Genomic DNA, 12,420 nt, shown 5'->3' with positions numbered 1-12,420 from the left:
AATCATCGACGGCCATCAAACCATCATCGTGTGCGTCGAGTGCCATCAGTTTCAGCCCAAGAACTTCTGGTACGTTGATCAGTTCTTCATGAGGGTCTAAACCAATGGGGTTGGGGGGTCATCCAGTTCGAAGCTGCGGGCGCTGATCTGTACGCCATCATATATCATACCGCATGGGGTTGAGCGGCAAATGTGTGTGCCTATGCCATAGTCCATGGGTGTATGTCCGGAAAAAACAGAGGCTATTTCATCCCTACAAGCCTGTTTCACAGGTTTCCCTGCTCTTCAGGGGAGTTTATATAAAGTTTATACAACCCTCCTCTTCAGAGGGGTTTATATAAAATGTATATAAACTCCCCTGATTAGCAGGGAAACCTCTGAAACAGGCTTGTAGGGATGAAATAGCCTCTGCGTTTTTTCTTGACGTAACGTCTCTACCCCAATGTTGAGCACTGTATAACAGACCACAAGAACCCCCTGATCTTCAGGGGGGTTTATATAAAGTTTATATAAACTTCCCTGATTAGCAGGGAAACCTCCAAAACAGGCTTGTAGGGATTGAATAACCTCTGTGTTTTTTCTTGACGTAACGTCTCTACCCCGATGTTGAGCATTGTATAACAGATAAACCACAATAACCCCCTGATCTTCAGGGGGGTTTATATAAAGTTTATATAAACTCCCCTGATTAGCAGGGAAACCTCAGAAACAGGCTTGTAGGGATGAAATAGCTTCTGTGTTTTTTTCTTGAAGTAACGTCTATACCCCGATGTTGAACATTGTATAACAGATAAACCACAATAACCCCCTGATCTTCAGGGGGGTTTATATAAACTCCCCTGATCTTCAGGGGGGTTTATATAAACTCCCCTGATTAGCAGGGAAACCTCCGAAACAGGCTTGTAGGGATGAAATAGCCTCTGTTTTTTTATTGACGTAACATCTCTACCGCGATGTTGAGCATTGTATAACAGATAAACCACAATAACCCTCTGATCTTCAGGGGGATTTATATAAAGTTTATATAAACTCCCCTGATTAGCAGGGAAACCTCCGAAACAGGCTTGTAGGGATGGAATAACCTCTGTGTTTTTTCTTGACGTAACGTCTCTACCCAGATGTTGAGCACTGTATAACAGATAGACCACAATAACTCCCTGATCTTCAAGGGGGTTTATGTAAAGTTTATATAAACTCCCTTGATTAGCAGGGAAACCTCCGAAACAGGCTTGTAGGGATGGAATAACGTCTTTGTTTTTTCTTGACGTAACGTCTCTGCCCCGATGTTGAGCATTGTATAACAGATAAACCACAATAACCCCCTGATCTTCAGGGGGGTTTATATAAACTCCCCTGATTAGCAGGGAAACCTCCGAAACAGGCTCGTAGGGATGAAATAGCCTCTGTTTTTTTCTTGACGTAACGTCTCTACCCCGATGTTGAGTACTGTATAACAGATAAACCACAATAACCCCCTGATCTTCAGGGGGGTTTATATAAAGTTTATATAAACTCCCCTGATTAGCAGGGAAACCTCCGAAACAGGCTTGTAGGGATGAAATAGCCTCTGTTTTTTTCTTGACGTAACGTCTCTACCCCGATGTTGAGCACTGTATAACAGATAGACCACAATAACTCCCTGATCTTCAAGGGGGTTTATGTAAAGTTTATATAAACTCCCTTGATTAGCAGGGAAACCTCCGAAACAGGCTTGTAGGGATGAAATAGCCTCTGTGTTTTTTTTCTTGACGTAACGTCTCTACCCCGATGTTGAGCACTGTATAACAGACCACAAGAACCCCCTGATCTTCAGGGGGGTTTATATAAAGTTTATATAAACTCCCCTGATTAGCAGGGAAACCTCCGAAACAGGCTTGTAGGGATGGAATAACCTCTGTGTTTTTTCTTGACGTAACGTCTATACCCCGATGTTGAGCACTGTATAACAGATAGACCACAATAACCCCCTGATCTTCAGGGGGGTTTATATAAAGTTTATATAAACTCCCCTGAAGAGCATGGAAACCTCCGAAACAGGCTTGTAGGGATGAAATAGCCTCTGTGTTTTTTTCTTGACGTAACGTCTCTACCCCGATGTTGAGCATTGTATAACAGATAAACCACAATAACCCTCTGATCTTCAGGGGGGTTTATATAAACTCTTCTGAAGAGCAGGGAAACCTGTGAAACAGGCTTGTAGGGATGAAATAGCTTCTGTGTTTTTTCTTGACGTAACGTCTCTACCTCGAGTTAGAGCACTGTATAACAGATAAACCACAATAACCACCTGATCTTCAGGGGGGTTTATATCAAGTTTATATAAACTCTCCTGAAGAGCAGGGAAACCTGCGAAACAGGCTTGTAGGGATGAAATAGCCTCTGTGTTTTTTCCTGCGAAACAGGTTTCTATGGATGAAATAGCCTCTGTGTTTTTTCCTGACCTAATGTATATATACATTTATATATATATTTAATATAATTTGGAAATTAAAAGTATGTCTAAAGTTGGACTCCTACCTTGTTTACTTCCATGACGACCCCCTTTAAAGTTTTGTAATGAATCAGAAATATCAAGCATCTAATATGTGCCAAACATGGATAAGTGTGGAGAGTGTTTTCCCATCATGCATTGCAGGGGGATTTAAATGGGTGTAATTTTGAATTATGTGTTGTGCTTTGACATTTTTTATATTATCCACAAAGTTAGTGAACAGGTTATGTGTGACCATGTGTGTTGACTTTTTGTGAGTGGAAAAGGTTGTTTGGATTGGGTCATATATAAAAATGCTGTGCTATTCAAACTCCAAAGTGAAATCCATGGTCATAAACCTGAATGACTCACAATGTCCACAAGATGGTGGGAAAGTGGCAGCAATTATACTGTCAGATATTTCAAATTAAGTTGGAGGCACCCCGTAGGCCAAGTCCTGATTAAACTGGCGGGCCACAGTTTGGACACCCCTGGTCTCAAGTGTGCTTTGGGTTTTGCTGTCAGAAGGTGATTGTCCGACTGTTGACAGTTTTGCTGCTCTGTGTTCCCAGGAATGGACGCTGGAGGTCAGAATGGAAGTTAACAATCTCTCCATCCACCACTCAAGTTACAGGAATCATGAAGATTCAGGTGATTCTCCTTGAGTTCTTCAGCCTAGTGCAGATCCCACGTGTCCTGACAAAGAACTGAACCAAGTACACACAGAGCAGCCTCTAAGCTTTTTTGTGGTTGCTGACAAAGTGTGTTATTGTCGTCATCATCATCGGACAATAAGTACAATATCAATATTCTGAAATGAGTTTGTCATTTATCAGCTATGGATGACATACCACTTCTAACTAGGGCTGGACAATTATAATCCAAAATCAAATAAAAAATAATCATCACAACTACCGTAGTTTACCGACTATAGAGGGCACCAGTAAATAAACCGCAGCCACAAAATTTGAGAACAAACATTTTCATATTTTATAATATTTTCATATTATTTATATATTGTGTGTAAAATATATTATATATATTATATTATTTATTATTATTATTGTCTTGTGAGTGAACTGTGGTGCTGAATTTCCCACAGGGATCAATAAAGTACTTTCTATTCTATTCTATTCTATTCTATTTACGTATATTAGCAGCAGATATATATATTTGTTGTGAAATGAGTTAACACGGAAATGTTTATTTACATACCTTAATTGTTTCCAAACGGTGTCTGTAAAACGGCTGATCAAACAATAACAACAATAATAATGATAGATTTTATTTGTAAAAAGCACTTTACATTGAGTAAACCACCTCAAAGTGCTACAGTGTATTTAAAAAAAAGGAAAAAAAAGATAATAAAAAATAAATACAAATAAAAACTAGAACAGCCAAATAGCTAAAACTAGTATGCATTAGGGCTGCAACAACTAATCGATTAAATCGATTAAAATCGATTAAATCGATTAAAATCGATTATAAAAATAGTTGGCGATTAATTTAGTCATCGATTCGTTGGATCTATGCTATGTGCATGCGCAGAGGCAATTTTATAATTAAAAAAAAAAAAAAATGTATTTAAAATTTTTTTTTTTTGTACAAACAGCTGAGAAACAATCAAAATAAGTATGTTGCCAGTATGCTGTTTTTTTCCAATAAAATACTGGAAAGGATAGAAATGTAGTTTGTCTCTTTTATCCGATTATTAATCAATTAATCGAAGTAATAATCGACAGATTAATCGATTATCAAATTAATCGTTAGTTGCAGCCCTAGTATGCATATATCTAAAAAAAAAAGCCTTTTTTAAAAAGAAGGGTTTTTAAGCCTTTTTTTAAAAGCATCCACAGTCTGTGGTGCCCTCAGGTGGTCAAGGAGAGCGTTCCACAGACTGGGAGCGGCGGAGCAGAAAGCCCGGTCTCCCATTGTTCAAACAGTCATCGTCATTGACCAACTAGCTGCGCAAGCTACCTCTCCAATCAGCTAAACAGACCCGTTAACTCCACTGTGACATTTTGGTGAATTTACCGAGGAATTTGTGAAACTGACACAATACAAAAAGAATGCAATTGTAAGTTAACACTAACACGGACGCTCGTAAACATGTTAGCATATTAGCCACTGCTAACGACGCTAGCTTCATTGCATTACGATAACACGTACAAATTTGCGTGAAAACACTCCTACAGACGTCACACTTGGGACGCTTTAGTAAGTAAGAATTGTTTTAGTTATATTGTAAAACTTACAAATGTTGCTTGGAGTGATGAATGACGAATCCATACGAGTAGAAACGCTATGGACGGCTAGAAGATGGAACGGGACTTCGACTCGCGGTTCGAAGCTCAGTCTAAACAGAAGGACACCGCACCTGCAGTGAGCAAACCCTGCCAGAAGATGGCACCGTAGCACAATAAATAACACCCTGTTCAGTGTATTTGCTTGTTGTAGGCATGTCATTTTTCCGTCTGTAGTCAGAAATCCGTCTTTATCCCTGTAAAAAATATTTAAAAAATATTTAAAAGTGTGTTAAAATCTTGATCCGTCTCTTTGTCATACCTGCCAACAACTACAGTTTTCCCGTAACGAGTACGGTTTTTGATAATCTAGTGGTAAAAACTATGTTTTTTCCATTAAAAATGATTAACTTCAAAATCGAAGCTATGTAACGAAGCAACTCCTCAGGCAGGGGACAAACTGTACGGGAAACGATGATTGGTTGGTTTACGTGTAAGAACATCCATGATTGGTTGGCTGGTTTACTACGATGAGTCACGATTGGTTAAAGATTAGGGCAAAACATTACGGACTGGCCAATCAGAGGGTTGCCTGACCCCCGGCTTGTTTTCAGTCTTTTTCATGAAGTTCTAATCACATGCCTGTTGTTGGCATTATGGTCGTCGGCAAAGCAAAATCCATATATTAGCTGCACTGTTTTATAAGCCGCGTGATTCAAAGCGTAGGAAAAAAGTAGCGGCTAATAGTGGGGAATTGTATTTGGTGAATGTGCCACAGGGCAACAGGAAATGCACTTTTAGGCATCCGTGGAGTGACGCCAGTCTGGTTTTGTGCGTGCAGGTTCATTACTACGAGGACGGCAACGTGCAGCTGGTCAGCCACAAGGAGGTGCAGGATTCCATGTCCTTTTCTGTGAGTACCACCAAGTATCTTCAGGAGACACCACTTTATCGTCATTGCACTGCTGCTTTGGAGGTTGAAGCGGTGACGGGTGTGGGTGCGTGTATTGTACGAAAGCCTGGAATCAGAGTCAACATCCCAGCTGTCTTTGAAGAAGGAGAGGGGGCTCTTTAGCGCTGCGCTAGTCTCACTGGTTTGTTTACCTCATGGCCCTGCCAAGGCCGTTCCTGAGGGAGTGGAATTGTAGGTCAGGACTGTCTTTGGTCGGGCGAGCAAACACACTTCAATGGTTTGTCTGCTCTAACTGTCCACTCTGGCTCTCAGATTAATCCTAATTCGCCTTGCAGAGTGGGAAGCTTGTCTGAGATGTTGTCCAATTTGCAATTCAACTCAGGGATCGCCAACGTCTTCGTGCTCACAGCTCTGCCCGACCTCGTCCATGGCGACGGGCAGCCTCTTGTCGACTTTGGACATTTGTTCTTCCCACGGGGACATCCTCTGGTGTTTTGGCGTTCTCGTTGACGCGTCTGACCCACGCCTCCTTCGTCTGTGCTCGTAGGTCCGATATGTCGCCCATTGTTACGTGGGAGGTACATCGTGGGAAAGCAACAAGCGTCACAGACGTTGTCAGGTTCAAACACTGATGACATCTATTAAACAAGACAAGAAGCAAAGAATCAAACAGAGGCAGAATTCAATTTTGCTCAATTGGGGAGAAACGTGTCGACCTGTAACCTCTTACAGCAGGGGTGGGCAATTAATTTTTACCGGGGGCCGCATGAGCAACCCGAGCACTGCTGGAGGGCCACATCGACAATATTTCAATTAAATTTTGCTCAATATTATTTTTGATATATACCGTAAGATAAATAATAATAATAATAATAATAATAATATTTTCATTTAACCTAACGTAACTTTATACCAAAAGCACTGCTTTGGAAATCATTTGTACCCCTTTCAGAGATCACATTTAGTTCCCCTTAAACATCCTCATGTTGCACAATGAAATGTAAGCATAGGATGAAGTGTGCATTCCTGTAACTTTCTCTAGTAACAGCATTCCATGATTAATATAAATAAATTAACATTAATAATAAATGACAGTAAAATAAGCACACGTATGACTGAGGAGTCATAGTGTTTGAGTTGTCCGACTTTTTGTGTGGCCATAAACGCACCAGTGGTTTAGTGCTACGCGTGTTGGTGACAGATGACAAGTTGGTTTTGGCCTGGTTTGTACGGCAGAAAATGACTAGTTTTTCGAGATAGAAGTGTTTTACTCATGTTTTTGGTGTGGTTATGGCCGAATATAAACCGTTTTGCTCAATAAAGTGATCGATATAATACCTGGCCTCGAAGCATCTCGATAGACGTTACAATAATTGAACGGTGTTCAATTGAACGGTGTTGACGAACACCGTTAGGGCCGCTTGTTGTCAGTTAGTGCTGCAAGGGGTTCTGGGTATTTGTTCTGTTGTGTTTATGTTGTGTTACGGTGCGGATGTTCTCCCAAAATGTGTTTGTCATTCTTGTTTGGTGTGGTTTCACAGTGTGCCGCGTATTTGTAACAGTGTTAATGTTGTTTATGCGTCCACCCTCAGTGTGACCTGTATGGCTGTTGATCAAGTATGCCTTGCATTCACTTATGTGTGTGTAGAAGCCGCATATATCATGTGACAGGGGCCGGCACGCTGTTTGTATGGAGGAAAAGCAGACGTGACGACAGGTTTTAGAGGACACTAAAGGCAGTGCCTTTAAGGCACGCCCCCAATATTGTTGTCCGGGTGGAAATTGGGAGAAATTCGGGAGAATGGTTGCCCCGGGAGACTTTCAAGAGGGGCACTTAATATCGGGAGGGTTGGCACTTGCCACTTGAGTATTAGCGGTGAATGCGGTGTTACAGCGGCAGCGCCAAATTTGGCCCGCGGGTCAGAGTTTGACACCCATGATGTAAACAGTCATTGTTTTCGGTCACATTAACACAAAAGAAAAAGATGCCTCCGGCTTGGGCTGGTCCTGGATTCAGCTTGGGCAAGTCTTGGATCACAATAGATAACCCCCACCCGTCTCCTGCCATCGTACACAATGGAATTTTCCAAGCCCTTGCTTGGTGCAACAAAGACAGCCTCTTGTCTGTTCATTGGGAACTCAGAGAACGGAATGTTTTTTTGATAATTTACATACAATTTTTTCCCTGGAGCAGAAAACGGCCAGTGGCCAAAAACCGATGTTTTAGAACTCACCTCCATGCGCTAGCACTCCTCTTCCTTCTTACTCTTCAAAACTTTGGCTTGCACTAAATGCTCGACAGGACTACTCGGGGTGCACGGTACATGAGCAGTGTTTCCCATAAACTGGCAAGACACCTGTGGCGGTGGGGGCGCGGCTATGGGCGTGGTCACCATGACATCATCGAGTAATTTGCATAATTTAGTACAATGATATGATTTTCTCTAAAAAGGCTCAAAAAATGTATACTTACTAATTAATAATAACAGTTTTGTTTTAAACGTCCATCCATCCATCCATTTTACAATATAATTACAACACTTTATGTACATATTTATATACAGATTTGAACAACAAGTTATTCACTGAAATAAATTTATTAATTGTGGTTCTTACAAAAAATACATCTTATAAAAATATAGAAGCTAAAATGTCTCTTAAAGCTCTGCCCCTTTAATTAGTGCATACTAAATAATTTAACTTTAGCCTACTACTACAACCATATTATTTACCAGCAACATAAAGTGAAACAGAGGCAGAGGTGTCCTGCCACAGTCAGTAACAAATAAACAGAAAACAGTAGTGGTGGTAGATAGACACAAAGCTTCATCAAACATCTGATCCACTGAACAAAGAGCTCCAAAAATCTTGATCCTACACTTCTCTTTTGTAAAGTAAATCTGAACAGCCGATATGGGCATCTACATCAACTATATGATTTGCCTGAGAAGCTGGACAGGACACCAAAAAAAAAAAAAAAAAAAAGTTTTAAATAAATAAAAAAATCTATTTGTGGCGGCCTTAATTCTTTCGTGACGGGCCGCCACAAATAAATGAATGTGTGGGAAACACTGATGTGGAAATAAAAACATTTAAAAACAAATCACTCAGATAGCCGATGTCATTCAAGAAACATCTCCAGTGAGCTGAGATTGTGCTGTAAGGGGGTTAAGGTGCACTAATCAAGCGCTTCTCCTCCCTTACCTCACAGGTGGTTAAAAAAAAAACAAAAAAAACACATAGCATCCAACGCTGTTGCAAAGAAAGACATTTTGTGTGCTGTTTGCACCCAATGTTCAGCCAACATTCCGCGAGGAGGGGGGAAAAAACATCAAGCTTCAACGCATCAAACCTGATCGGGTGTTTTGGAAAAACGAGCAAGACGCTGCAGACAATTCTGCACAAACTACACTTGAATTTAAAAATAATTTATATTATCTTATTTTCCAGACTATAGAGCGCACCGGCATATAAGCCACACCCACTAAAGTTTAGAAGGAATAAACATTTTCCATATACACTACCGTTCAAAAGTTTGGGGTCACCCAAACAATTTTGTGTTTGAGCCTTCATTTCTAAGAACAAGAATAGACTGTCGAGTTTCAGATGAAAGTTCTCTTTTTCTGGCCATTTTGAGCGTTTAATTGACCCCACAAATGTGATGCTCCAGAAACTCAATCTGCTCAAAGGAAGGTCAGTTTTGTAGCTTCTGTAACGAGCTAAACTGTTTTCAGATGTGTGAACATGATTGCACAAGGGTTTTCTAATCATCAATTAGCCTTCGGAGCCAGTGAGCAAACACATTGTACCATTAGAACACTGGAGTGATAGTTGCTGGAAATGGGCCTCCATACACCTATGTAGACATTGCACCAAAAACCAGACATTTGCAGCTAGAATAGTCATTTACCACATTAGCAATGCATAGAGTGTATTTCTTTAAAGTTAAGACTAGTTTAAAGTTATCTTCATTGAAAAGTACAGTGCTTTTCCTTCAAAAATAAGGACATTTCAATGTGACCCCAAACTTTTGAACGGTAGTGTATTAGCCGCACCCGGACTATAAGTCACTTGTTGTGAAATGAGTTATTTACACAGAAATGTTTATTTACATACCTTATTTATCTCCAAACAGTGTCTGTAACAGGGCAGTAAAACCAATGTGGTGTTGTCTTACATCAGGATTGTGAACGATAAACATAAGAAGCTGCACTAAAGATCTTTTTGTCCTCCCTGCAGAACGAGACTACAGCAGCGAACCGCTTTGTCCAGATCATGAACGCGGCAGAGACCGCCTACCAAGTAAGTGGCGGCAATGAAAGCACTTTTAGCGTCCGAGGCGGCGCCGCTTTGAAACGTCTTTTTTTTTTTTTTGGCCGTTTCCGCCTCCAGACGGCCATCAACGAGAACTACCAGACCATGTCGGAGAGCACCTTCAAAGCCTTACGCCGCCAGCTCCCCGTCACGCGCAACAAGATCGACTGGAACAAGATCCTGGTCTACAAGCTGGTCAAGGAGATGCAGAACGCTTGAAACGAGCACCTGGCCCAACACACACACACACACACACACACACACACACACACGCACACACACGCACACACACACACAGTATGTTGCATGACTGGATTGTTGTATCGTCTTTGTTCCAAAATGAGACACTTTGGGGAAAAGAAGGCTTTCGCTCTCCTGGCAAGATGTCAAATTAACTCATTGGATGTTGATCTTCTTGACTTTGTCTGTCCAAGCTGCCGCCATCAGCAGGTGGAAAGGCCACATAGGAAAAGAGGGCGGGCGCTCGTATGCAAACACACTCCTCACGTGCAATATCATCGAGTCGCAGCCCGACAAGAAAAGTTTCTTTCACGGGAGAAAAACATTTTTTCATCATTTATTTGTGCTTCTCTTCTGCGAAAGCATTTTGTTCCTGTTCTCTTTGCTACTCCCCCCCCCCCCCCCCCCCCCCTACCCGGCGTTTGTTGTGTTTGTGGGATCTCAAGCTTTGCTGCACTTCCTGACTGGGCGGCCTCGTCGACTCGCTAACACCTAGCTAGCGCCATCCATGAAGCATGGACACACTGTGCATATGATGTCACAATAAAGTCAAGACGTATCACATCCTCCTCCAGTGCTTCTTCCTCCCAAACTCAAGCTGACTGTATTATATAACACTGTAATGTATATACACACACACATATATATATATATATACACACATATATCATACATCCTCTGGCGCTTTGCTCCTTATTTCCATCACATCAATTGTAATTCACTCACACTTATGTTGCATTAAATTTCAAATTTTATATTCAAACAGTCTCGTACTTGCTGGTGTTTTTTTTTTTTTTTTTTAATAACTTGCTACAGTTGACCTGTCATTATTATTACTTATTTTGGAGAATATTCCTTATTTGTGGACGCCTGTTTCCACCACATAAAAAAATTAAATAAACCCAATGGTAAGTCATTTTTATGAGATATCAAGTCATAAATATGAGATACAAACTTTATATCCTGTGACTATCATCATTTTGACTTTTATCCCATTATGACTATTTTATTTAAAATCTGTATCCCATAATTATGACTCATGGTTTTAAAAGTTGATCTCATATTTTTGACTCTTTATCTCATGACTTCTCTCATAACTATGCCTATAATTAATGACTTTTTATTTCATAATTAAGACTCAAATAATTTCGTTTTTTTTTTTTTTTAAACTTATGACTTATTTCATAATCATGACCATCTTACTATTCAGACTTTCTTACTTCATAGTTATGACTTTTTATATCATAATTATGACTCATAGTTTATTTCATAATTTCGACTTTTCATCTCATAATGACTTTTTATTTCATAATTTTGACTATCTCACAATGATAATAAAGACTTACCATTGAGGTATTTTTATTAGTGGTGAAAACGGGCACCCATAATATATATATATATATATATATATATATATATATATATATATATATATATATATATATATATATGTGCCTGTTTAAAATCAAATGTAATAATTTAATCGTATAAAAAATATTGTGCAGTATGGGGATTGGTTAAAAAAATGCAAAAAATAAATATTTGGCAGTAACTCGATAAAAAAAATAATTTGGTATAAAAATATTGTGCACTATGGGGATTGGTTGAAAAAAAATATATATATATTTGGCAGTATTTTTCGATGAAAAAAATAATTTGGTTTATTGTTTATAATGACATAAATATATATTTGCCTGTCTAAAATCAAATGTAATAATGTAATCGTATGAAAATGTTGTGCAGTATGGGGATTGGTTAAAAAAATGCAAATGGCAGTAACTTTCGATATAAAAAAAAAAGGTTTATCGTTTATTATGACATATATATATATATATATATATATATATATATATATATATATATATATATATATATATATATATATATAGAGAGAGAGAGAGAGAGAGAGAGAGAGATATATGGAGATATATATATATATATATATATATATATATATATATATATATATATATATATATATATATATATATATATATATATATATATATATATATATATATATATATATATATGGCCTGGGAACGCCTCTGGATCCCCCCGGGAAGAGCTGGACAAAGTGGCTGGGGAGAGAGAAGTCTGGGCTTTCCCTGCTTAGGCTGCTGCCCCCGCGACCCGACCTCGGATAAGCGGAAGAAGATGGATGGATGGATGGATATATATATATATATAAATATATATATATATATGGATATATATATATATATGGATATATATATATA

The 12,420-nt window shown here is 39.2% G+C and overlaps 1 protein-coding gene across 1 annotated transcript in view; it reads left to right on the top strand.

Annotated features, from left to right (window-relative positions):
• The window catches only part of LOC133647001 (F-actin-capping protein subunit alpha-2-like), a 46,247-nt gene extending 35,503 nt beyond the window's left edge, over positions 1 to 10,744 (top strand). The window contains exons 6-10 of the mRNA XM_062043022.1: positions 1 to 69; positions 3,043 to 3,121; positions 5,555 to 5,626; positions 9,866 to 9,928; positions 10,019 to 10,744. The exon at positions 1 to 69 is cut by the window's left edge and continues 11 nt beyond it. Of these exons, the coding sequence (XP_061899006.1) occupies positions 1 to 69; positions 3,043 to 3,121; positions 5,555 to 5,626; positions 9,866 to 9,928; positions 10,019 to 10,159 (424 nt within the window). The 3' untranslated portion in view covers positions 10,160 to 10,744. The remainder of the gene's footprint in view (positions 70 to 3,042; positions 3,122 to 5,554; positions 5,627 to 9,865; positions 9,929 to 10,018) is intronic.
• The last annotated feature ends 1,676 nt before the right edge of the window (positions 10,745 to 12,420 follow it).

This window comes from Entelurus aequoreus, linkage group LG03, assembly GCF_033978785.1.
Source record: "Entelurus aequoreus isolate RoL-2023_Sb linkage group LG03, RoL_Eaeq_v1.1, whole genome shotgun sequence".
NCBI classification, from domain to species: Eukaryota; Metazoa; Chordata; class Actinopteri; order Syngnathiformes; family Syngnathidae; genus Entelurus; species Entelurus aequoreus.
The sequence above is the reverse complement of the archived record's forward strand: the minus strand, read 5'-3'. Positions and strand labels throughout refer to the sequence as shown.